Raw genomic sequence first — 25,965 nt, 5'->3', positions numbered from 1 at the left:
GGGATACACAGTGAGTGAGGTCCACTCTGTGCCCATCTGTGATTGACAGATCAGCAGCCCAGTTAGATGTGGCTCCTGATCCGAAGGGTCCCACCTCCAGCAAGAGGGATGAACAGAATTCAACAAATAAATGGAATAATAGCACATGGTGATTAAAGCCATGAAAGAAACATGCCACAAGTGGAGGCAAGAGGTGGTCAGAAAGGGCATCCTGGAGGAGGAGGCATTTAGACAAACAACGAGGGGGAAATCTTTTCAGCATGTTCTAGGCCTGTGGGTCTCAACTCAGAGTGATTTTGTCCCGCAGGAGACCTTTGGCAATTTTTAGTCGTCAAAACAGAGGGAGGAGAGGTGCTACTCTCATCTACCTGGTAGCGGCCAGAGGTGCTAATTAACGTCCTGCAATGCACAGGACGGCCCGGCCCCAAACAACAAAGAACTATCCAGTGCAAAACGTCAACAGTGTCGGGACTGAGAAACGCTAGTCTGGGCGCTGAGAGGAGGGGGCCAGGTGGCAGGAGCTTGAGAGCAAGAATGTGACTTGCAAATTATTATCCCCATCTTTATAATTTAATTACTATAGAACCATTGTTACTGTATCACTACTATTAGAATGACGGCTAACATTTATTGAACACTTACTAAACCAGGTGCTTTGCATAAATTAACTCATTGAATCCTCCTAACAACCCCTTGAGGTAGGCACGATTATTACTTTCGTTCTATAGATGAAAAAGAATTAGGCACAGAGCGTTTAAGTCAGTTTTCCAGAGTCACCCAGCTCCAAGTTGGCCGGAGCAGGATTTACACGTGGTGAACTTCTGACTAGAAGTTCATTGTCACTTCCACTCCACCCCAGTCGCCACTTTCTAAAAGCAACAGTGTTCATGGACCCAGCAGCCACAGGCCTGAGGGTGCAGAGCACTGGGGTCGTCAGTGCTTTGAGAACGGTGCCGTCGGGGCTTGACAAGGGCCAGTCCTGTGTGCTCAGCTGAGTGCTGGATGTACCGTTTGCTCCCTGCAGCGCCCCCACTGGACGGAGGACCACAGCTCCATTGATGTGATCTTAGGTCAGTTTCTTTAGAAGCAGAGCGGGAGACGGGTGCAGATGCACAAGGTGTATCAAGGGACCACTCTAGAGAGAAATTGGGAAGAGAGGGAGGGAAGCAGAAGAGAGAAGGGGAAGTCTAGCCTTGGCCTGATTCACAGGGGCCTCAGAGCATCAACCACGCCATAGAGTTGGCCCCTCGTCTCAGTCGGGCACCGAGGGGTCACCTTCAGGGTGAGCTGGCTCCTGTCAGCTGAGGGTACTTCTTCAGAGAAGGGGCACCTGTGAATCACTAGCAGCCCACACTCCTGCAGCTGAGGCCTGCAGCACAGCCCCAGAGAGGACCTGGATGGGACACCCATCTCATCTACCACTCGGTGACTGGGGACGCGACAGGGGACATGACGGCCCGTCTTGGCAACAGACCCTAGCCGGGGAGGCCTTGGGGAATGGCAGGCAGGTGGAGTCCCTTCTTGGGCTGTCTTTTTGTTTTTCTTTCAAACAATCACAAGGGACAGTAGTCCCCCTAGGAAGGAACAGGCCTCAGGGGACTCACTCAGCATGCCCAGGCTCTGCACCGCATCCAGGCAGGAGCTCAGCGAGCGCTGCCTGGGTCATCAGCTCAGAATCGGTTCCTGAGCTGGGGACCCAGAAACCAACAGGAATCGGTGTCTGCCCTTGAAGAGAACACAGTCCATCAGGGAGACATACACAGTCATCGCACAGGCTGGTGAGGGCGCAAACAAGGGCATCCTGGGGCTGAGCTGATTCAGAGGATGGTGTGAACAACCTCAGGTATTCCTGAAGCTGCTTTCTCTTCTCCCACTTCAGCTTGACCAGTGGCGCCTTAACTTAGGCCTTTGTTCACTCCCGCCTGGGCCCTCCTGGGCCCTGCAGCAGCCTCCTAACGGGGCTCCCTGCCTCCAGCCTTGCCCCGTCTCAGTTTGAGCATCCAAGAAGCAGAGCTTGAGACCAGGATTCGGATCCCCTTGATGATGTGTCAGGGAGAACTGTGAGGAAGAGGAGGGGACAGAAGGAGGCAGGACGGGGCAGGCAGGAGAAGGATCAGAGCAAGGGTGTCGGTCTCAGCTGGGGACCAGCCTCATCCTGGTCCCACTCTTGGCTCCCAGCCCAGGAAAGCTGGCTCCTTCGGGGCTGAGAGCAATTCTCTGAATAAGGGGTAACTCTGAGCTGCCTGCAGCCAAGAGTCAGAGTAGCTGGGGTGGGCAGCAAGGGGGGCTGGCCCGGGAAGGGGGTATGGGTGGCCATCGACAGTGCCCTCTTCATAGCCCCCCAACACACCCAGCCAAATCCCTCCTCCACACAGTAGCTGGAGTGACCCTCCTACAATGCAAATCTGACACACAGCCCCTTCTGTGCAGCCCTCTGGGCAGCCTCCCTGTCACTCCCCAGCCGGTGCCTCTGGGACAAGTCCAAAGGCCTGAAGGTGGGATCCCAGGCCTTCCAGGACCCAGTACCCACCCAGCTGCCCACCCCAGTCCTGCTGCCCACCCTCACCTGTCTTCCATTCACTCTGGCATTTCCCTAGGCTGTTTGTGATTCTGTGCACGTTTGGTGCAAGGTCCCCTCCCATGCCCTGCCTGCGCTGCCTCTCTGCCTAGGAAGCCGTCCCTCTCTTCAACCGGGAATGCTCAGGCAGCGGTGTGTCCTGATGCTTGGGAGTTCAGAAGGGGGGGCCAGCAGCCAGGGTTCAGATTATAATGGCACAACTTCCTAGCTGTGTGGCCTTGGGCCTGTTACTTAACTTGGCTCAGTCTCAATTTCTCCGTCCATACAAAGGAGATCCGGATGTGTATGAGCACACTGAAGGCTCTGACAAGTCCTGCCGTCATGCAATCACTTCACTGGATCTGCTACCCAAGTTCCCAGACATAGCAGATCAGGGAATCCCTCTGTGCAGCAGCACCTGGGGACCCTCCCAGGGCCTGTCCTCCCTGGCAGCGCAGCCGTGGCTCCCCATGGGTGCCGGACAGGGTGTGTGTCGGCGGGGGGGGGGCGGCGGGCAGCAGCTGGAGGAACAGAGGCCCGTTCTCTCCTCAGAAAGGCTACCATGAGATCCGGGAGCTCCGCCTCTTCCACTTCACCAGCTGGCCCGACCACGGCGTCCCCTGCTATGCCACTGGCCTCCTGGGCTTTGTCCGCCAGGTCAAGTTCCTCAACCCTCCTGAAGCTGGGCCCATCGTGGTCCACTGCAGGTAAGTGGAAGTCCCCTCCCCACCCCCGCCCCTGACCAGCTATAAAAGGGACCCTCCGCAGCTCTGCTCTCTCAGGGAGGGAGATACCGTCTTGTCCAGTGGCCTTTATTCTTTGCCTGAAAGACTCCCCCGTCTGTGTCCGCAGTGCCGAGTGCTTTCTGCTGCGGTCTAACAAGAACAGTAGGCGGGGCCTCAGCAGCCACTGTTACCTCTGTTGTCCAGAAACAGTAAAGCCCCCCCGGGGACCGCATCTGCTGCGCGTGCCCTTTACCCACGTTAGTTCACTTACTTCTCAGCAACCTTGAGAGATGGGCACCGTCACCATTCCCATTTGACAGGTACGGACACAGAGGTGCCGAGCAGGCAGACACCTCGCTCGGGTCGCACAGGTGTGCAGCGCCAGAGCCGGGATTATCTAACGCGGATGCTCGCCCTCGGCTCCTGGACGTGGCAGCGGGCGGCCACTGTGGAAGGGGCTTCCCTTCACGTCTGTTATGTCAAAAATCAGTTCCTGGCCTGCAGGGTCCCGAACAGACAGTAGATGGGCAGTGTCAGGCTCCCCGTTACTGTGGGCAACAGGTATTTTCAGCTCTGACCTGGAAAGCCGCATTGGGAATGACGGGCACGGCTTTGAACCCTCCTAAATGGAGATGAAGCATCCCGTCAAGGGCACGAAGGATTGGAGGAGGGAGGACGTCCAGACCCGAAGTCCGACTAGCCTGCGCCACTGTCCTCCTCCTTCCCACTGACTCTTTTCCAGTGTGACTGGGCCAGCCCATCTTGCAGACCCTGCGTGCAATTTATCTTACCCCTGCCCTGGCACAGCCCCGTCAGCCAAGGTCTCGAGTCAAGTCACAGGGAGGCTCCGTGAACTGGCGCAGTATCAGAACTATCCCTTTCTCGCGTGGCACCTACTTTCCCTCCCCCAGAACATGGAGGTGAGGGTCAGAAATCCCATTTCATGGACGGCCAGGCGATTGAGGATCAGGAGGTCACACTCTCATGCCCCTGGGCCCTCTAAGAGTTTCGCATCTATTCTCTGCTTTCCATCTCTTTACAATCCAAGGACAATAGAATGGTAGCCTCCAAGTCATGTGCCCCCAAAAAGCAGCCAGAGCAGGGGTAGGGGAAAAGGGAGACCATGGCAAACCCTCCCTCCCTGCACGATGCCTCCGTGTCTCATCTCTGTAGCAAGCCACCTCAGTGCACCTGGGTGGAGTGGCACCCGCCCCTGGGGCCCTCCTGAAGGTGAAATGGGTTGGCTGACATATGCTGGGTGCCTAAGGGTATTCTGGGTATACGTAAGCACTTAAACATACCACAGTACTCTGCCTCTTAACGCTGTCCCCCACTCCAGACTGCCAAGCCTTCAGGACAGGAACCATGCCCTACCCACCTTCATACCCCAGTCCCAATCCCAGCATCCAGTGCCTAAAGAGGTACCCAGTGAATACCGTATTTTTCAGACCATAAGACGCATGTAGGTTTTAGAGGAAAATAGTGAAAAAAATTTTGAAGCAAAAAGTGCGGTAAAATATTTAATAACATAAATAACATAATATATTCCACCAGTGTAAATGTAAACAGAACTCAACAGCAGCATTACCAACCATTATTCCTCCCAAATGGGGGGTGTGCATCTTATAGTCCAAAAAATACGGTAATTGTTGAGTATCAGTAGCATCTGTTTATTGAGAAATTGCTATGTAGCCAGGCACCAGGCAAAGCAATTTGCATGCATTATGCTTCTTTCACATAATTTCATGCAGTTTACATGTATTGTGGTGTCGATGCTACCTGGAGGGTCTATTTATTGTTACCAGCCTCATTTGATGGGCGAGGGTATTGAAACCCAGAGCAGGTGAGTCATTTACCCAAGGAGGTCACGTAGCCAGTAAGCGGTAGAACAAGAGTTTAATCCTGGGGGTCTGACCCCAGAGAGCATGAGCTTAATTGGTACGAGATGCTGGAATAAACACAGCTCAGTCCTCACGAGAGTGCTGTAGGGAGGTGTGATATATGCGGAAGGAAACACAGGCTCATGGACACCAGGCAAGGGATCCAGGATTCAAACTCAAGTCAAGTTAGTTCTTTCCCCTAAAACAGGCAGGGGATGAGACTGGGGAGAAGGCACAGGGTGGGGTGGCTCTTAGACCCTAAGGCCCCAGCCGGCTGAGTCCCTTCTGGGGGTCTGGACTGCTGGGGATGAAGTGCACTAGGGCAAGCACAACGCAGACTTCATTCAAACCAGGAAATGTGGCCATACGTGAAGACTCTGCTTCCCATGGGTCACTGTCCAGACCGTCGGGGGTGGGTTCCCAGGGGTCTGCTTTGCAGATCATTGTTGGTGACGGTTCCCACTGGCCTATCCTCCGTGGACTCATGGTCAGCCAGCATCGCTTTCCCTACGGTTCCATCATTCTTCCTCTTTGCGCTCCTTTCATTTTCATGCCGTGAGTCAAAGACACTCGTCTCCATGAGGGAAGCGAGAGAGACAGAAACACAGCCGAGCGGCCTCCCTGACAGCCGGGCCTTCACTCCCAGAACCACACGTGTTTAAGGAAAATACAGTCATGGCCTCCGGCTTTGGAGCCCAGCCCTGATCTGGGAGGTCCATGGGGTCTCCTTGAGACCCTGGGGTTTTGTTTCTTTGTTTGTCATTTTGGACTTGGTCTGAGATCTCCTAAAGGAAGCCCTCGGCCATCAGAATCGAGTGTGGACCAGGAGACATGGCCCCAGACCAGGGCCTTGGGGCTGGCAGCTGCGTGAGTTCGTGGGTGCTCCTGCTCCGTGACTCTGGGACAGCTGGTGCAGGTGGAGCCAAACCCAGGGTGGGGACATGGGACTTGGGACTCACGCTCTGCCTTTGGGACCGCTCAGAAGAGCTGGTGTCTGCCCTCGCTCTCCCTGTTCTCTGATTCCCCCAGTCTCTCCTTCCTTCCTTCCATCTATCAACCCATTTGCTGAAGAAGATAAAAGAAAGAGTGATATGGAGCAGGGAAGTGGGCTGACATGTTTTTAGGCATCTCCAGCATGCTGGGTACCTTTCAGGTGAGCCATCATTAGTCAGCAGATGAGGAAACTGCGTGCATACGTGTTTGCGTGAGCATGTGTATGTACTACGACTGTTATTACCCCAGCCTGCCTGGGGTAAAGTCCCAGCTGCACCACTGGCCAGCTGTGGGCTCTCGCGCAAAGGAAGGGCCCTGTGCCTCAGTTTCCCCACCTGTGAGATGGGGTGAGAAACGTCCTAACAACCTCATCAGAGAATCAGTAGGTAACACTGGCGAAGCACTTAGAACAATGGCTGGTGCTTGGTAAGAGCCACGTGAGAGTTTGCCAAACGCGCACAACAAAAACGGGCCAGTCCTGACGGAAGAGCCCCCAGACAAACAGTGCTCTCCCGTTCTACGGCGACAGACCTGGGGCTCTAAGTTCAGCCGTTTGCTCAGGGTCTCCTGGTGACAGTGAGGTTCAGACAGCCCTGACCTCTGCAGCGTGTCACCTCTCTGCAGGGTCTGGGCACAGGGCTGGATGTCAGGGGCCTGCCCGGGGCTGGTCCTGCCCCAAGTCCCTGACACAGACCACTGTCCTTCCTTCCAGTGCTGGAGCCGGGAGGACCGGCTGCTTCATCGCCATCGACACCATGCTCGACATGGCCGAGAACGAAGGGGTGGTGGACATCTTCAACTGCGTGCGCGAGCTCCGGGCCCAAAGGGTCAACCTGGTGCAGACGGAGGTGGGTCCTGGGGGACGGAGCCGGCCAACCACCGGCAGCCCCGGCCCAGGAGAAGCCTGGTGGAGCAGGAAGACCCATGGGTGGTGGCATCCTGCAGGAAAGGACCTGGGTGTGGGAGAAATGGCAGTGAGTGAGACACCATAGAAACTACGACACCCCTGCCAACCCTGGGGTGCCACACAGCTCAGGGACTCCCACCAGTGAGGAATGGTGGTGAGTTCCCCATCTCCAAGAGCATCCAAGCAGGGACTGAATGAGCGCATTCAGGTATTCTTTGAATCGTATTCCTGCCTTGGGTGAAGGAGAAGAGAGAGAGGGAAGGACAGGCATTTATTGAATGCCTGCTCTGTACCAGCGTTGCTTCAGTCATGGCCAGGATGGCTTCCTCAGGGAAGTTACTGAGTTCTTGAACAAGGTGCTGGGGATTCCAAGGGAGAGAACACAGCCCCTGCCATTGAAGGAGGAATAGACCTTCAGCACCTCTCTGTCCAGTGAGAGAGCCCAGGACCCGAGGGAACTGGGAGGGTTTCATCATTATTGCTGAGCACCTACTATGTGCCAGGCATCATGCTAGATTCTTTGCATTCAGGGGATTGTTCCTACTCCTCACAACAACCCCCTGGGGTAAATCCTACTACTACCCCCACTGTACAGGTGAAAAAACTGAGCCCCCGTGTCCCCATCGCCTCCCCTAACCAGATACTGGTAGGGCCCGGGTCCGTGTGACCTCCAGGCCTGGGCTCCTTCCCCTGCACCGCACTCTCACCAGGCAGCCTCTCTGCCTGCTCTGCCCTCGAGACCATGGTGTCACTCCTGTAACCAGCCCATCTTTTGGTTCTGGTGAAGGCTCCAGGTGCCAGGGCACTCGGAGCTGGGCCGCATCATCAGCCCTGCAGAGGGAAACTACCTGTGGCTGTGGGCATGGCCGGTCACTTACAGGCTTGGACACATGGAACCCTGCTGTGGCCCTGTGGCAGCTCCCACAGGCTGGTCTGCAGGCTCCTGGGGAGGCTGCTAAAGCCAGGAGGCCACTTCCTCCATTCCCAGAGGTGTGCATGCGGGAGGCAGGCTCACCAGCTCGAGTTAGACACGCTGTGGCCCTTGCTGTCTGCTGGGGGAGACAGACATTCAAGTATGTCATCGTATGTGTCTAGATAAGCATTTTATATAAAGAGATGGGCCAAGTTCTGCAGGGAACAGTCATTCGACAAAGCTTTGTTAAGGGCCTGGAAGTTACGGCACCAACTTCCTCCTGGTGAATTTGGAGAAGACCTTGCAGAGGAAGTGAGACACTGAAGGCACAGAAAAGGGGGAGGGGGCTTGGCGTCCAGGAGAAGAGAACAGCAAGGCCCCAAGGACTGAGGGGGCTGAGGGGGTGTCGCATGTTTGGGGAGCAGCCCCTGAGACAAGCAGTGGAGGGCAAGTGGCTTATGTGGGAGGGGGTCGCAAGACACGCTGTCTGGTGAGAGCGCAGGGAGGGACGCCAAGCTCTCTGACCCTACTGAAGTGTTTTACAAGCTGTCGGACACTGTGGACACCTGGAGTCCTGTCCTGGGAGCTCTGTGACAGCATGGAACATGCTCTCCCAAGTGCCCCACCTGGGGGAGGGGGACCTAGGTCTTTGTCCCCGATCTCCCCACCTGCCATTGCTGGCGAGTCCTGTCGGGGGCCGTAGCTTCTCGGCCCTGCTGGCTCCCCTGCACGCAGCCCAGGTGTGCCCCTGGGACTGGGGAAAAGCCCTCCGCATGAACCCCAGGTATCTGCGTAAGCAGCCTTGAGCAGTCAAGGTTACAGCTGAGGGGACATGGGCAGGACACCAAGAGCACCGGCTGCAGCATGACCACAGTTGCTAATTTTTCACCTGTGATCGTGCTGTTCAATTTTACACGAGGGACCAGACTCACCGTGGCTCAGACACTCTCTAAAAAAAAAAACGTGGAAATGGTCCTTCCAGTTATAGGATAGGAAGTAGTGATTCCGCAGCATAAATCGTGCCCGTCCTTTGCAGCCACGGGATGACATGTGGACAGCACACCCCCACGCCGCCATTCTTACCCAGTGCCCTGTCTCCCCCCCTCCCCCTGCCCCTGGGGCTGCAGGAGCAGTACGTGTTCGTGCACGACGCCATCCTGGAAGCGTGCCTCTGCGGCAACACCGCCATCCCCGTGTGCGAGTTCCGCTCCCTCTACTACAACATCAGCAGGCTGGACCCCCAGACCAACTCCAGCCAAATCAAGGACGAGTTTCAGGTAGGGGCACATCCCGGCTCAGTGACACGGGGCACGGAGCACACTCGAGGGGCTTTCTTGGTGAGAGCGGGCGTGTCCACGCGCTCCCAGAGTCCGCAGCAGTGTACGCTGTAGAGCAAACTCCACAGCGTAAAATGCACAACCACGAGCCACCCTGGACCCATCGCTCAGTGAGGCTGCCACTTGTCTTGACTGTGACTCTGTTTCTGGACTGATGGCATGTTTAGCTCCAGGCCAGGCTGTCCGTGGAGACAAGCAGACCCACACAGGCAGGTGTGAACTTCACGCCCCTCCGTCCCCTAAGAGAAGCAGCTTTTCTCAGTCTTTCTGTACAGCTGGGGAGCATCCTAGATCCTCACTACTCAAAGTGGGACCTAGAGACCCGCAACCTCAGTGTCCCCTGGGTGCTCTAGAAATGCAGAATCTGGGTGCCCCCCCCACACACACACACCTATTGAACAGGAACCTGCAACTTAACAAGATCTCTGGGTGGTTTGTCCACACATTCAACTCTGGAAGCACCACCCCAGAGCGCAGCTCTGGTCTAGAGGCCTGGATGGGAATCACTGAGGAAGGCAAAGCCAGAGTCTAGCTCACTGCCCCAGGGTCAGTGTCAAGGTCAGACCAGGCAACAGGGCCTGAGAACAGGCAGGAGGAAGCAAGGAAGCTCCAGGGCATGAGGGGCAAATACTGGACCCATGGTTGATGGGCAGATACCCTGGCCAGGCCAGTACCTCAGTGTCCTTCAGACAGATAGATGTTATTGATTTGGAGTAGAGATCAAATTCTGAAGTAATGGGAGAGTGGAGGACACAGACCCCTGGCGATGGCACTCAGTATCCCGTGGATTGTCTGGGCAGCTCAGTGCGAGCCCCATAATTACAAGACTTCTCTGCAAGCACACACTCTAAAATCCTCCAGACATGCTAGGACTTGGCCCCTGAGGGTCTCTTACCCATCCTCGGCAGCTCCTCCAAGCGTCTTTCCTCTCTCAGCCCTGTCTGAGAGGCACGCTGGTGAGACTCATTTCCTCATCCAGCCACAGTTTAACACTCATCGGGGATGCCCTGCCTCTGCCCCCGACCTTGCGGCCTCCTGGCCAGCGCTCCCGACTAGCCCTCCCTTTAATGCAGCGCTGGCTGAGATGAGCAGCTAAGCTCAAAGGGTTGCCAGGTCTTGGGAGCTGGTGTCTGAGCCTGCGTGGGCGCATGCATCCCCTGCAGCCTTGGCATCAGGGCGGTGGCACACAGCCCCTGAAAGAGGCTCTCAGCTCCCAGGGCCCGGAGAGGCCAGCAGATGATGATGGAACATCACCACAGAAGAGGAACAGTCCTGGGAAAGGCACCGGAAGGCCGAGCTTGGAGGATGGAGAAGGGGGTTTAGGCTGAGCTTGAACATCACTCACTGCCCTTCTGTTCCGGGAAAGCATCTGAGCGGTGTCTGTCTGTCCACCTTTGCGCCCACAGACCCTCAACATTGTGACGCCCCATGTGCGACCCGAGGACTGCAGCATCGGGCTCCTGCCTCGGAACCACGATAAGAACCGGAGCATGGATGTCCTGCCTCTGGACCGCTGCCTGCCCTTCCTCATCTCGGTGGACGGGGAATCCAGCAACTACATCAATGCGGCGCTGATGGACGTAAGCTGAGCCCCGCCAAGGAACGCTCCTGCCAGCTTTGCAGGGAGAAGCTCTCCCCCAAGGTGGAGGAGGCTGGACCCCAGGGCCCTGACCACCCTCCCCATGCATTCCCCCCTTGCTTTGCATCCTGCTGCCCCCAAGAACCTTTGTTCCCCCTGAAGGCCCTTGTCCAAACCTGTGTATCAGCTGTGCTCTAGAAATGACCAACACCTTAAAGTGGTTCCCACGACACCACAGCCGACCTAGTCCCCACCCCTGCTGCCGACAGAGCTGACCCCCAGCCTTGAGTTCAGTTCAGGAGACACTCGTGCCAGGCCTTGGTTGGGCCCTGGGAACACAAAGTGGGGAAGACCTAGGTTCTTTCCCCCCAGGAGCTCCCAGGCAGATTCCCAGACAACTCCTGTGCAGAGACAAGAATGAGGATGGCACCTAGCAGGTACTCAGTAAATGCTGTGGGGACAGCAAAGGGAGCACAGAGGGAATGTGATTATTCTGTTAGGGGCACTGCCTCCTGCTTTCCCAGCACCGGGTGCCCAGCCCAACCTGGTTTGGGATTAGGAGGTTATGTCCCTGCCCCAGTGGATCCACGTTCCTGGCTTGTATGGTTCTACTCTGGGTCCTCCAACTATTTCCGGTTCTTGTCCCTACACTTCTGGGATGCAGAGATGTTTGCAGCCGGAAAGAGCCAGAATCATCTAGGGTCGTCCTAGGACTTTTCAGCAAGGGAAAGTGAGGCCATGGAGGGGAGAGACTGGCTGAAGGTCGCCCAGGGAGCTAGTGGAAACACCAGAACCCAGGACCCCGGCTCACACTCTGGAGTGCATTCACTGAGTCTCCCCGCGGTTTACTCAGTCCTGTAGGACTCGGGCAGCTTGCCTCCCGATGCTCAGGGTGGAGAACACCGTTGCCTGATTGAGGATGAGCCCTTCTAGGTCCCCTTCCCGACCGCCCCTGAGGTCCTGTCCACCCAGCCCGTGTGAGCCTCCCATTCCACCCAGAACAGGCAGGAACATGAGCTACTCTCTCCAGGGGTCAAGAGCAACTACTTCTCTGACCTCTGAGCCTCCTGAAACTCTCTCCCCCTCAGGGTCTGAGGTGTTGGAGGTGGGGAGATGACAAGAGGTCTGTCTCAGCTCTGTAGGGACCTGCCCCGACCTCTGCCCAGGGGGTGCCCAAGCTCCCCGCCCCAGAAACCCTGGTTCCTCAAGCTGGGAGTCTGGTCAGATCCAATAGCTGGGCGTGGAGGTCAGGCCTCTGGCTTTAGTTTAGAACATTCCAAGGTCAAGGCGCATAGGTATGTATGTGTGCATGTGTGCACATTGGGACGTGTGTGTGTGTGTGTGTGTGTGTGTGTGTGTGTAGCCTGGCAGGGCACCCACACTTGCGAGTCCCTCCTAGCTTTGTCTTCCACTTGTCACAGCTCCCTCCCTCTCCCTCCCCCATCAAGGCCAGGATCAAACATGCCGCTGGCCCCCACTCGGCAGGTGAGACACTGCCTGGAGTCACACGCCTTCTGCCGAGCTCTGAGGCTGACAGGATTCTCCTTGTCCGCAGGGCATTTCTCCCGTGAGCCCTCGCTGGGGCCTTTGCCTTCCTTACAAAACACAAATCCTTATCTGTATTCCAGCTCAGTCTGTGCATTATCTGGTAACCATGGCAGCTTGGCTCCCAGCAGAAAAATATGAAGTCCTTTGGGTTAATTTTTAATGTTTCCCTGGTAAAGGATGATGTTATCCATGAAATGGATTGCTAGCTGATCCCTGAAACCCGGCAGGAGCACGGATCTCGAACATATTTCCAGATAAGGCTTTGTCAGGCGCGCTGGCCTAATAGGGCATTTATCACAGGGACAGGGAAAAGGGAAGGAAACTAACATTCTCTGAGTGTCGGCCACCGTGGCGGCCCCAGGACTTATACCGCTTTGTTCCGCGTCTGGCTGTACTGTTATCCCCATTTTGGGGGTGACTACTGGCTGCCAGGGTATTTCCATCATTATCTCAAGGTCAAGTAGCTAAGAAATGATGGCATGAAAGGTCTGATCCCCAAGTTTTTCAACCCGAAAAGCTTGGATTCTTTGCCCCAGGGGAATGTTGGCAGCTAGAGTTTGGCTTTGGGGAACATTCATTTGCCCTCCCAGACCTTCCTCTGACCATCCCACTGCCAGGGAAAGACCCTGAGAAGACAGGACCCCTGGTGCATAGGTGGCATCCACAGCTACAAGGCATTTTTTTTCTGCCGCAAGTGCCCTGAGAGATCACCTCACAGACAGGAGCTCTGGGCAATCCCTTTGGTGGGGTCTTTTGGCTGGGTGGGCTCCTCTCCTCTCCCCATCTTCCTGCAGACTTCTGATTCCCCCAAAAACAGCTGGGACTCCCAACAGGGACTGTCTCCCAAGAAAGCATGTTGCAAATGTGGACTATTTCTCAAGTTCCACCCGCCACAGACCTGTGCTGGGCATTGAGTGTGCCAGCCGCCGTGCCCGTGCCCAGGACGAAGAACTGAGCCAGGCTGTGCCTGCCCCGACAGGGGCTCACAGCTCGCTCCTTGCTTGCTGGTCTTTCCACACGCAAATCTCATTCAGTCCTCTCCCTGTAGTTATGATGCCCATTTTCCAGATAAAACACCCGAGGTCTGGAGAGATCTAGTAGCTTGCCAGGGCTTAGCACCAACAAAAAGTCCCTTTGTGAATGGTGCTTGGATGGATGGATGGATGGACAGATGGACAGATAGACGAATGAATGAATGGCTGGAGGGATGATATAAGTACAGGTGGGAAAGCTGGGTTCGAAACCACGTCTGCCTGACTCTAAAACCCGGGCACCTTTCGCTGCCCCGCTGGCTCACAGGACACAGTGCCCATCACCCGCCGGGCCGCTCAGCCCTCGTTCCAGCCTTGGGGCAGGAGTGAGCCTCCTGCAATATAAGCCCCTTCAGGAGGCTCTCTGCCTCAGGCCGAGCCGGCCCCTCCTGCGGCATTGCGGGCAAAGGGACACGAGATACCCCTTCTTATCCCAGGAGGAACCTCAGCCAGCAGAACGGCAAATCTGCATCCAGAGTCTCTCATTTCATGTTGTCATGATGATTATTTGCTGAGCTCCAAGACACAAATAATTTACTTGGATAACCCCCATCTGAGTGACACTTTGCTAATGAGATGTCTTCATTTGGAGAAGCATGAGTTCATTACGAGAAGGTCCCCTGTGCCGCCAGGGCACCCAGAGACAACAGAACGGCCGGCGCTCTGTGCAGCCTGTCTGGCAGGCTCGGGGCCTCCGGCGGGGCGGCTGTCCGGGCCTCGCCCGCATCAGAACCCCGCTGACGGAGGGGCATTTTACGAAGCCCGTGTCTGTCTTTCCTTTGTCAGAGCCACAAGCAGCCCGCCGCCTTCGTGGTCACGCAGCACCCGCTACCCAACACCGTGGCGGACTTCTGGAGGCTGGTGTTCGATTACAACTGCTCCTCCGTGGTGATGCTGAACGAGCTGGACACTGCCCAGGTAGGCGGGAGCCCGGCCACTGGCCTTGGCGCTCAGGTGCATGGGGGCAGCCGTGCCTACAGCCGCAGGGAGAGCCCGGAGACCCAGCACAGCGCTGCCTCTGCCCAGTCCAGCTTCTGTCTGATGGGCCCTGAGGCTGTGAGCCCCAGGCAAGCCCATGGAGCTTCTGGCACAGGTCAGGCACCTCCCAGAAGGCCCTGCCACCGCAGGGCTCTCCATATCCCTGCAATGACACCCCCTGGCGATGGGCTTTGTCTGGCCCTGCGCCCCAGACTCATGTTCCAAGCCTGGCAGCGCTCACAGAAGAGACAGCTGCCCCAGCTCTGAGTGTCTCCAGCCCCACAGACTATCCCAGTGCCTGGCTACCTCAACCAGAGGCTCCCTCCACGGTGCAGCCTGCATGGACAGAGCCTGGGGCTTGAACCTTGGACCCTTTGCCCACGGACTGGCAAACCGAGCCCCAGCTTTGTCACGGGTGACCCCCATGTCCAGCAGGCTTCATGCCTTAGCCTTTCTGGGTCTGACAGCTCCAGGCACCGTGTGCCTACAGCACATCCTGTACTCACGACATGGGCCATGTGTCATGGGGCAGTTTCTAGAACCCACGTCCCCACGGCAGGGCAGCCATTCCTGGGCAGAAGAGGTGAGAATGGCCCTTCGGGGTTTTGAAAAGCATTGTTGTCACTGCCGTGCGGGAAATGCAGAGTAACACGACACACTTCCGCACGGTGTGGGGACACCGTGAAAGTGGCTCTGAGTTCCGGTCTCGGCTCTCCAGGAGCTCGCAGTCTGGCTGCGGAGACACACGAGCAAATTGTCCCCACCCCGAGTGGCAGCGCTGTAATAGAGGTCAGCAGCCAAGTGCTGTGCCGGCGGGGAACAGGGAGCAATTAATTCTGCCCACAGGGCGAGGGAAGGCTTCAAAAAGAAGGTGACTTTGGCCTTGAAAAAGGCAGCAGAGATTCGGTGTGTGGGGGATGAAGTAGCCGGGAAAGGACGTTCCAGGCAGAGGGAACGGCAGGGGCAGAGGCAGGGTGGGCTGGATGCGTGCGGGCTTGTCTGCAGAACAGCTCGGGGCGGGGTGGCCGGGCCCGGGGTGTGTCAGCAGGAGGGGTGGTGATGAAGTTAGCAGAGGGCTGTCCGTGCTGGGCTAACAAGCATGGTAAGTTGGGTCTTTTTTTTTTTAAGACTTTTATTTTGTGCGCAACAGAATGCTTTCTTCAAATAAAAGATTTCATGTGAGCCCAACACATGAAGGAGGTATGACCGAGACCTGCCAGCACTGACGGGGCAGGGGGTGGGGACAGATCTAGGGCTTCACCCACCAGGTCTCTTGGCTCCTCCTGGGGCCTCTCAGAGACTCGCCTCCACTGAGTAACTTTGTGGAACCCCGGGGGTTCCTAGGAGCACAGTTCGAAAACACTTACTACAGGGAGGAGAAGTATTGAAGAGGTTGCCCAGTGGTGTGATGGAGTTCCTTTTAGGAAGCTCAGCTGGGGACCAGCAGGGGGGAAAAGCTGGAGGATGAGCCTGGAAGCCAGGAGATTGGGGCAGAGAGTGTTGCAAACGTGCAGAAAACACAGGGGTAACCTGGCCGAGGAGCTGACCAGGAGGCAGGAGATCCAGGGTTGGATGTGAAAACCCTGCCAGAGTTCAAGTGCCTGGGTTTGGGGACCTGTGGGAGGTGGGAGGGGAATGAGAAGGCCAAGTCTGGGATGGCAGCAGGGGGTGGGGCAGAGCAGTCAGGCACCTAGGGCTGCAGCTGGCCCAGAGGGCGCAGGCGCGGGAGGAGCTGGAGAGGGAGCAGGAAGGCTGGGGAGGCCGGGAGAGGAGCAGGTTACAGAAGGTGAGACTGCATGCAGTGGGGGTGTGCATGTGGGAGACAGCCGGGGCAGATTCCGCCCGTTCAGTCAGCCTTGCTTGTTCAGTGTCTGCTCTTCACCGAGACCATTCTAGGTGCTGGAAGGTATCAGGGAAGGAGGCAGGGAAAGCAAACAGAAAACTCCCATCTCCCGTGCAACTTCTGTCTAAGGCGGGCAGACAATAAACAGCACATACTCTCTAGTGTCCTTAATTGCATGTTAGCAGGCGACAAGTGCATGGGACAAGAAAAACAAGGGGGCAGCCCGATGAAGATGAGAAAGCTGGTCTGGGGAGTGGGATGCAACTGTACAGAGTGGTCAAGCGGGGCCTGTCTAGGCCACATCCAAGTGCACGCAGGTTTGGAGGGGTGAGAAAACGGGTCACATGAGCATCTCAAGGAAAGGCGCCCCAGGCTGAGGGGACAGCCCACACCAAGGCCTTGCAGTGGACATGGCCTGGCTCACTTGAGGGACAGCTTGGAGGCCACTGAGACTGGAGCAGGGTGAGTGCGGGGACAGCAGCAGAAGAGGACCCAGAGATGCAGCAGAACCAGGTCATGGAGGGCCTGGGCAGGGACTGGGGAGCAAGGAGGATTTTAGGAAGAACTTCAGATTTTACTTGGAGAAAAATGAGGAGGCATGGACAGGTTTTGAGGAGAGGAGTGACTTGGAAAAGTAATCCAACTCTTTAAAAAGCACCCCTCTGGCTGCCACGTTAAGAATGGACTGTTGGTGTGGGGAGGGGGAGGGTAGTTGCTAAAAGTGGAAATAGGACAGAGAGGGGACTTCCGCAGGAAGGCGGGTGACAGGAGATGGTGGCCTGAACTGAGGTGGCAGCAACGGAGTGGATTCTGGCTATAAAAAATAGACCCAACACGTATCCTGATGGTTGAACATGGGAAGCGAGAAAGAAGAGGAAGACTTCAAGGGCCGGGCCCAAACAAGGGGTGGGTGGAATCTGAGATAACCGTGACATCAAGTGGCTTTCCATAAAACAAGGACCCTTGCAGAGTCAGAAGGCATCCCCGCCCTGTTCCTCTGCCTGAACAAGTAAAACAGCGAGTGAACACTGCCCCGTGAGCCCGTGGCAAAGCAGAGCCCACGAAAGCTGGTTCACCCTTCCGTTTTCCCAATATCCCTTTCTTGCAAAACCAGAACTCAGACACAGAGGAGGATTTTCAAGGAGCCTCGCTTTGGGACACATAGAGAAGCAAAGGTCAAGGTCATTGGCTATAGCTTACCCTTTCAGGGGGGTCCTGGGAGAATGACCCCCATTCAGCTCCATCTTTCAGCTCCAGATGTTGGTACAGCCTTTGAGAATTGGTTCTCTACATGCAAAAGCATCAGGCTCAGACGCTCCCCGAGGCTGGCTGTCATGTGCAGCTGGCGAGCATCCCCTGAAATCGGCAGATGAACGGAGCACTTGCTCATATAAATATCATCACCGCAACAGCTGGGCCCCTTTCAGAAATAAACAATGGCCCAGCGAGAGCCTCAGAAAAGTCACCCTCAGCACCTGGAGGGGCGGATCTATGAAGCGGCCTCAGCATTTGCCTGCCAGGGTGCCCGTGCCAAGGCAGCCGCAGCTTCAGCCCGCGCAGCCACACCGCAGGCCAGCCCCAGGTCCCGGGCTCATGAGAGTGCCCCCAAGAGGGCCAGTGCCACATCCTGGGGTCTGACTGGGGACCATAAGGGCTCGTGTCGGTGGTGTGGCTGAGCCTTCTCCTGTAAGTCGCAATAAATGAGGTTGCCCTGCTGGCCAGATCTGTCCGCCTCTGCTTAGATTCCTGCACTACTTCACTCAATCAGCCGTGCCCAGCCAGATACTCTTCCGTTCTCTGCGGTGGCTGCCGTCCAAAATAACCATGAGCAGCGGAGGCTCATAAAGACTCCCAAAGCAACCGTGTGCAACCTTAGAGATTTTTCTAGCTCTGTGCAAGTCTGAAGGCCTGCAGCCAGGTTCCTGGGGCAAACTCCTAGGACCACAACACCCCACCAGTGACACTGTGGTGTCTGATAGGTACGCCAGAGAGAACCTTGTCAGTCACCCCCAATAGCACTGGCAAGACCTTGCCCATCTTTGTGGGCTCTGTGGTGAGACCAGAGTCTGGCGTGGGTAGACGACAGAAGAAAGCCCTCTTCGTGGCCATGCCATGCCCACCACATTGTTTAGAAAGCTCAGGAGACCCTCTGAGCCCCCCCAAAGTCATCCACTTCCTGAGCCCTAAGCCTGTGGATGTGTTCTCCTACAGTGGTAAGGGGGCTCTGCAGCTGTGACGAGGTTAAGCATCTTGAAATGTGTAGCTTGTCCCGGGTCATCCAAGTGGGCCCCATATTAGGGTGTCGCGGTCCCCCTAGGAGAAAGGGAGGAGGCTCGGCATCAGCGGAAGGCCCTGTGACAACAGAAGCAAAAACTGGAGTGTTCTGCAAACACGGCCGATATTTCCCGTCTTCCCTCCAAAAATAGTGGGCCCACTATTTTGAAAGCTTTCATTTCCCAAACTGTATTCGCCAATTAATAATTAGTGTTCTTGTATGTTTTCCATAAACATAACGGCCCCGATGAACTTCTGATCTGCTGCTGGTGTGCAGAGCTAATAAAGATGAGACACTCTAATTGCGGCCCAGAGCCAAACACTCGGTGTCCTCTACTCCAGGAAAACAGCAGGATCCCCTCCTAAAGGCTTTAGAGATAAGCCTTTATCTCCAGAGAAGCTCATTGGCTTCTGCTGCCAACATTATGGGCCCCACTCTGGAAACCACCGATCAGACCCAGGTCCACTCACCCTGGTTCTGGAGGTCAGGAGGCTGAGGCCCAGGCGGCGGGAGGGATCTGTCCAAGCCCCACAGCCCATCACTGACTCAGGCCGGGGCCTCCTGTCGGGGATGGTGGGGACCATCGCTGCCATTGAAACAGGAACTCCAGGGTCCAATGCCCAGTAAGCACGGACTTGTGGGTCCCTGGGTGTATGGAGCAGGGAGGACTGTTCCCTAGTTCACAAGCGGAGTTGCCCAGTTCTGAGGCTCCTGCCATGGAGAGTGAAGCGTTCAGGGGGTGCAAAGCCGGTGGAAAGGTGAGGAAGGGCCGGACCAAGAAAGATGCATTCCCATGTTGTTTCTGGAAGTGAGAGAAGCGAGCTCACCATCCTCCTAAGAGAAAAGCAAGGGTGAGATTTCAGAGATGTCTTTTCTTGTCATTGTGCCTGCAGGGCGAACAGCGACATCTATATCCCCATTTTTATCTCGGCTTGTGAAAACCCAGCCTGGCGTGCTCTTGAGACATGCAGAACACCTCAGGTCTGACTTCGCAGGGGGCTGAGTTCCTGTCTCTGCCCACACTGGAGCAGTGCAGCAGGGGGCTCCAGCCCCTGGGCTGCAGACTGGCACTAGTGTGCGGCCTGATAGGAACCTGGCCGTGAGGGAAGCTTGCCTCCTGCCTCTCCCACCACCCCCCGCCCCACGCCATCTGTGGGAAAGCCAGTCCCTGGTGCCAGAACAGTTGGAGACCACTGCAGTAGAGATAATGGTAGGATAAGCAGTCTGGAGTCGAAAGACCTGGGTTCAAGTCTGAACCTTGCTTCGTGCTGGCTCTGTCACCCTAAGCCTTTTCTTGTCCAGTTCTCAGTGTTACCGTCTGTGAATCCGTGTAACCGTGTTGCCAGCCAAGTTCACTCTGTCTCTGAAGATTTAAGTGAAATGGACTCCATCTCCTATTTCCCACCCTGTGGGAGAGTTCATGGCCCACTCCCAAGATTTCCCAGGGGTCCTGTTTTCCTGGTCACCTCTGAGTTCCAGCTCAGACTCCACTGGGGGCAGTGTGAGCGTCACACCCCTGAGGTGCTCTCCAGTGTCACCTGAGGGTGACAGCACCCCCACCCAGCACCCTCTTGCCCGAACCACCTTCTTCCCCTCTCTCTATTTGTTCTGCCACCCCACCCTCCTTAGGTCTTCCTCCTCCTCCCCCTACATTGTTCCTTTCTTAAGTTGCATACTTCAGCCGTCTCTTCCACACCTGTTTCTAAAACCCTCCCCGAGCCTTCGCCTTCCACCCACCTTACCTTTCCCTGTAGATACGTTCCTGGGCCCCCAGCCTGCCTCCTGGGAATCACACTGTGCTGTGTAACACCCCCAGCCCCGAGGGACCGAGGAGAGGCTGGGTGGGGGAGAGGCATGTGGCCCGCCTCTCCCTCTGTCCTGGCTCTGTGCCCGCTGCTTCACCCGCCACCTGTCTCCCTTCACTGGCCCCAGCAGCGAAGCCAACGATATGTGTTGGGCTCTTTATCACATATACTTAATGGAATTTTATAATCACTGACCTGAAATTTAAAACCAGTTCGGGTGGCTCTTTTATAGTTTTCTCTTGAAACTACCAGTTCGCTTCATCTTTGGGTAGCGTGGGATTGGCTCCTCCACCCCGCTCGGTGAGTCACAGGGACCGTGACAAGTAGAGTCCTCATTTCTGCAGCTGTGACGTCCCCTGGCTTTTCCATTTCATCAAAGGGTTATTTCATTAACAAAAGGCGTAACCAAGGTGCACGGAAATGCATTTTAAAGTTGTTTACTCCCCCCGAAATATGCCCTGTGCTGGTCTTCACTCAGCACATCGGGGCATGTTTGTTCCGGCCACTAATGAGCTTTCTGAGTCCATCAGGGAAAAAAAAAGGTGTTAACAGTGGAGTTACCTTTGTGAACTTGCCCCTTTCGTGACCCAAACAGCCATGGAGGCCACTTGGTGTAACGACATCTGGCAGCTGTTCAGGGCCGTCCACACGGGCTTCACGGCTTCTGCTTGGTTTAACGTGTCCTGACAACACATAACAAAGGCCACTCTGCTTGTCTGGGAGAAGCGTGGCCATTTCCAAGTCGGCAGCAGCAACTGGACCCCTCTCACCTGCCCAGTGTGATCCTCAGCACGGCCTGTGTGTGCGCGCTGGGGAAGCCACTGTGACAGCTGTCCCCCACCCAAGGCTGCAGGGCAGGGAGGGAGAGTGCGGAGCTGTGAGGTGGGAGGAGGCTGGTGGCCCGGGCTCTGGGCTGGAGGATTTGCATCCATTCTTAGAGACCGCCATTCTGACAGTTTTGCATCTAAGGCAGAAAATACCAGACTTGGGTTGAGTGTCCATGTGACCCCACGTCAACTGGAACCTACAGTCTTAGAGAGTCAAGTGGGCCTGTTTGAAACCCCCATTTCCAGGGTTTAAGAAACTGTAAGTTTCCATCCCCAAGATTCCTACAAAGTGCCGATGCTCACGTGTTCGTGGTCTGGCCCCTCGGACCACATATGTGGTCTCTGCTCCGTTTCTGCATCACCCGGGGAGCAAGGCTCACTTCCTTGCCCATTTCCACAGGAAATCCACGCACACTGAGCACTGTGCGAGTTTTTTGTAAATTTACTGAGTATGTAGGAGGGTGGGGGGATCACATGACACTCGGATTCACCTCCGACCGTTTCGCTGGTTCCACTACATCCCAACCTCCCCCTCCCGTCTCCTGGGCTGCCCCAGGGACAGCCCACACGTGTCTCTCCTTTGGCATGCAGAGCAGTGCCCCACTGCACCCCCAGGCTGCCTGATCAGGAGTTTTCACAACAAGGGCAGTCTTTTGGGTATTATCCTAAAGAGAAATTTTCATAAGAGCTACTTAGTGGAGGGGAAAAGATACTTCACTTTATCCATCTGTTTGAGTGACCCTCTCCCACATTGCCTAATAATGAATAGCTCACACTTACTGAGTATTCATTAGTTACAGATTCCTGTGCTGAGCAGATACATTAAGACTCACAGCCACTAATAACTCAGAGAAGCTAAAAGATTTGGCTGACTCAGTTAGAATGTGACAGGGCTGGGATTTGAACCCAGGGCACTTCAAGTAGGAGCCCTTTTGCTGCACTGCATACACAACCAAAATGGCCGCGCCCACTGAGGCACAGCAGTGCCCGGACAGCGGGACAGCCTTGAGCTAAAACCATGGAGGACTTTTCCTATTGATGAGAATCACCTCCAAGCCCCACAGGCTCACTGGGAACACTTGTCTCCCCGCTCCCTTCTCCTGTTCCCCGTGGCTGGATTCCATGTGACATCCCCATGTGGGGAAGGCCCTGATGATCCTTGGCAGCTCACACACCACATCTGCCCACATGTCACCCGGCTGAATGTCACCCAGCTGTTCCCCGTGCGAGCTCACAAATTAGGGAACTCGAGTGAAAGGGCGGCCCTGACTGAGGACTGGAAGGACCCTGCAAACTCGCCCAGCCCTCTGGGCATTGCGGGACAGTGAGCTGGAAAATCAGATGCAGAGAAGTGTCCCAAATAGGGGAGTCTCATTTGAGGCACAATAGAACCTGTTAGCTTGAGAAATTGGTCTGGAAATCATATTAAAAGAGACAAATCACCCTGCCTTGTCTCCAGACTGAACACATCGGGAGTGACGGGCTTTTCTTGATGCCTTGGACCCTTGTCCCTGAGGTCAGGAGCACAGCCAACCTCTGGCCAGGCTGAATTCAGTGCTGGCGATAAAGGCAATTATTATTTTTCTAATGGGCAGTTCTGATGAATGCCAATTTCTCTGGCCAGCCACAGACGTATCAGTCCTAGTCCCTCATTACCGGGAAGCGTGCAAGGCAGAAGAGCCAATGGCAAAGAGAAAGGAAGGTCAAGTTGTAGACTTGTCATTACCACACAGCTCAGCAGATGATGGTGCAGCCTCAGAGGCCCCTGTGACCAGCCACGCGCACACACACACACACGCACATACATGCACACGCACACATACACACATATTAGTGTGCTCAATGAACCCCCTGTGGAGGTGCCAGGAAGGCAAGCACCACGGCATTATGCAACCCAACCTTGCGCATCTTTCCTATTTGAGATGGGCGATAATAAGAATCCTTCCGCTTTAGATGTTAGGTATTATCATAATTGTTGTCATTTTGTTGAGCTCTGAGCGGTGCGATAATAGCATGAATCACTGGGACTCGGTGGTGCTGTGGGCTCAAGGGCTTTGTTCACACGCATCGTCCCCTTTATCCCCAGAACAAGCCAACGGTGCCAGGGCTAGCCATCTTTCTCTGTGAAGGGCAAGACAGGAAACAGTTTAGGTTTTGCAGGCTATGTGGCATCTTCGCAACTACTCAGCCTGTGGCTGTAGCTCAAAAGCAAGCACAGACAGTACATAAACGGATAAGTACAGCGGCATGTCGATAAAACTTTACTTCCAGAGCCAGGTGCTGGCCGGGTGTGGCCTGTGGGCCATAGTTCCAGCAACGTTATCCCTGAGCCAGAACTTGGGTTCCGCAGCGAGGAAGGCGGGAGACAGGTGCTCTTCTCTCTCCTGGCTTTTCCATCCTGGTTCGAACTAGTTCTAAAGGAGGGATAGTATCAAAGACACTTTCGCATGTGACTGCTCTGGGTGAGGTGGCTGTTCTCTCTCCACAAAAGGGACCCTGATCGCTTTCATGAAAATCCTGCATCCGTGGTGGCTGTGAGGAGACCGCTGAATCTCCGCGGCTCGCCCCTGACAATCTAACTCCAAGTCTGCAAGCTCAGTGTCGGCTGCAGCAGACCCCACCAAGGAAGGAATTGACCCCAAGCTGACCTCGGAAGCCTCAGCTCCACCCTCTGGAGGGTCTTCCTACCACGTGGCCTTTTTGTCCGTGCCAGGGGGTCCCCACCAAGCTTGCAGCCCCAGTCTTAGCTCTCTTCTGTGCCTCAGGGCAGAGGCCTGCAGACCTGGACAGGGTCCATCTCCCTTCCCCTTGGGGGCCAGGAATTCGAGGAAGCTCGTTTGCTCTTCTTTGAGCCATAGCCCCGCCAACTGCCTCAGTGTTCCTGCCCCAACTCAAGTCGTTCCAGTGGCCCAGCAAATACAGGAGAATAAAGCATCTGTCCCTCTTTCTGGATGAGACTATGAACCTAAGAACAATCCGTGATATCAGGCCATGGCTTCTCGGTCCCTGCACTACTGATACTTGGGGCCAGATTACTGGGCGTGGGGGTGAGTGTGCCTGTGGCGGAGAGTATTTAGCAGCATCCTGGCCTCTGTTCACTAGATGCTCACAGCAGCCCCCAGGTGTGACAATCAGAGATGTCTCCAGACATTGCCAAATGTCCCCTGGGTGACAAAGGAACCTCTGACTGAGATATTGTCTTAGGCTGAGGGGCAGGCATTGCTTTCGCTCATAGCTGTAGTATCTAGTTCTCAATGCCAGGAAAATAGGAAACATCACAGGCAAGACCTCAATACCCTGTCACATCGCCTTTTGGTGCAAGGCCAGCACAAGGGTCCCCATTGCTCACGTGAGGAACCAGAGGCCTGGGTCACACAGCGAGCAAGGGGCTGGGTCTGGACCCAAGCCTGTCTGGTGCCAAGGCGCATGTATGTGTGTTCTGACACTGCTCGGGGCCTGGTCCTGGAAGGAACACGGTGAGGGGTTTCCTGGGGTGCAGAAGAGTTTGCCGTGATCCACCTTAGTGAGGAAAACAAAACAGAACTGGAGGTTTTACCTGCCCTTCCCTCGGAAGGTTCTACCTAGTCCTGTGAGCAGCAGCGCTTTCAGTTAAACACTCCTCCCCCATTTTACAGATGAGGAAAGGGAGGCCCAGTGAGGCCAACAAGTGGTGTGAAATCAGCGTAGCCAAGTGTCTCTGAGTTCTGAGCTTTGACTTGTCAACAATTTCTCCCAAGTGGGGGGCTGCCCCCCAGCAGGGAAGCAGAGTCTCATTCCCTACACGATCCTCCCTATCTCTAACCAGTGTGCTCTGCAGACAGCAACAAAGGCTCACTGGTAAGTGAGACTAACGCCCTCCCCACCCCTGTCCCTGGCTCTCCCTGTGCCCTCCGCCCCAGCTGTGCATGCAGTACTGGCCTGAGAAGACCTCCGGCTGCTACGGGCCCATCCAGGTGGAGTTCGTCTCCGCGGACATCGACGAGGACATCATCCACAGGATATTCCGCATCTGCAACATGGCTCGGGTAAGTGGAGGGCCGGCCGCCAGCGCTTCCCACGTGCCTCCCCTCGCCCCACCAGACAGATGGAGGCTGCCGGGAGAGGAGCCTCCCCCCGGCCGGGAGCCGGTGTGGAGCTCTCCGGATCTGCTCGTCCTCGGGGAAGTCATGCCGCTGCCGATTCCGGCTCCAGATCCAGCCGCGGCTGCGACACGCAGAGACGCACGGGGTGACATCCCGCCCGCCATCTGCCTGTTTCCTGACACGCTTGCTGCCATGTAGACTAAACTTCTCAGGAATTACCGCTTTCCCACTGAGTCCCGCTGTTTTGGCATGAGATGCTGCTGCCTCTGATTGGCTCCAGCAGGCTCTGGGCTAGACCCTGGGAACCACACCAAAGTGAAAAGTGGTTGCTTCCAAGAGGAAATTCACTGGCTGGGTGGAAGCGTATGGGCGGGAGAGCAGATTAGTAAACTACGAAATGGCAGCTGACTCAAGTGACTTTGGTCATTATTGGGGCCCAGGGTGAACCGAACGCAGCCCTTGCCCTCAGAATTCACTGTCTGCTGGGGAAGTGACACATATTCTGGTACATGAACTTCAGGGAGAGAGATGAATTCCGCCTGGTAGAGCCAGGGAAGGCTTTTCCTGAAGAGTGAGACCTTTGAATTGGGTTTTGAAGACTGAGTATGAGTTCTCCAGGTTGAGAGGGGGTACAGGGCAGTCACGACAGGAGAACTGGTGTGCACAAAGGTAGGGAGATAAGGAG

General features: G+C 55.7%; 1 protein-coding gene across 11 annotated transcripts in view; it reads left to right on the top strand.

Annotated features, from left to right (window-relative positions):
* PTPRT (protein tyrosine phosphatase receptor type T) overlaps positions 1–25,965 on the top strand; it is a 944,823-nt gene that overhangs the window by 906,905 nt on the left and 11,953 nt on the right. For all 11 annotated transcript variants that reach the window (XM_036009848.1, XM_036009845.1, XM_036009847.1 and 8 more), the window contains 6 exons: positions 3,110–3,264; positions 6,868–7,003; positions 9,103–9,252; positions 10,719–10,892; positions 14,257–14,388; positions 25,098–25,223. In XM_036009848.1, the coding sequence (XP_035865741.1) occupies positions 3,110–3,264; positions 6,868–7,003; positions 9,103–9,252; positions 10,719–10,892; positions 14,257–14,388; positions 25,098–25,223 (873 nt within the window). The remainder of the gene's footprint in view (positions 1–3,109; positions 3,265–6,867; positions 7,004–9,102; positions 9,253–10,718; positions 10,893–14,256; positions 14,389–25,097; positions 25,224–25,965) is intronic.

Source organism: Phyllostomus discolor, chromosome 9, assembly GCF_004126475.2.
Source record: "Phyllostomus discolor isolate MPI-MPIP mPhyDis1 chromosome 9, mPhyDis1.pri.v3, whole genome shotgun sequence".
Taxonomy (NCBI): domain Eukaryota; kingdom Metazoa; phylum Chordata; class Mammalia; order Chiroptera; family Phyllostomidae; genus Phyllostomus; species Phyllostomus discolor.
Note: the sequence above shows the minus strand (reverse complement) of the source record. Positions and strands in the feature narration are given on the sequence as shown.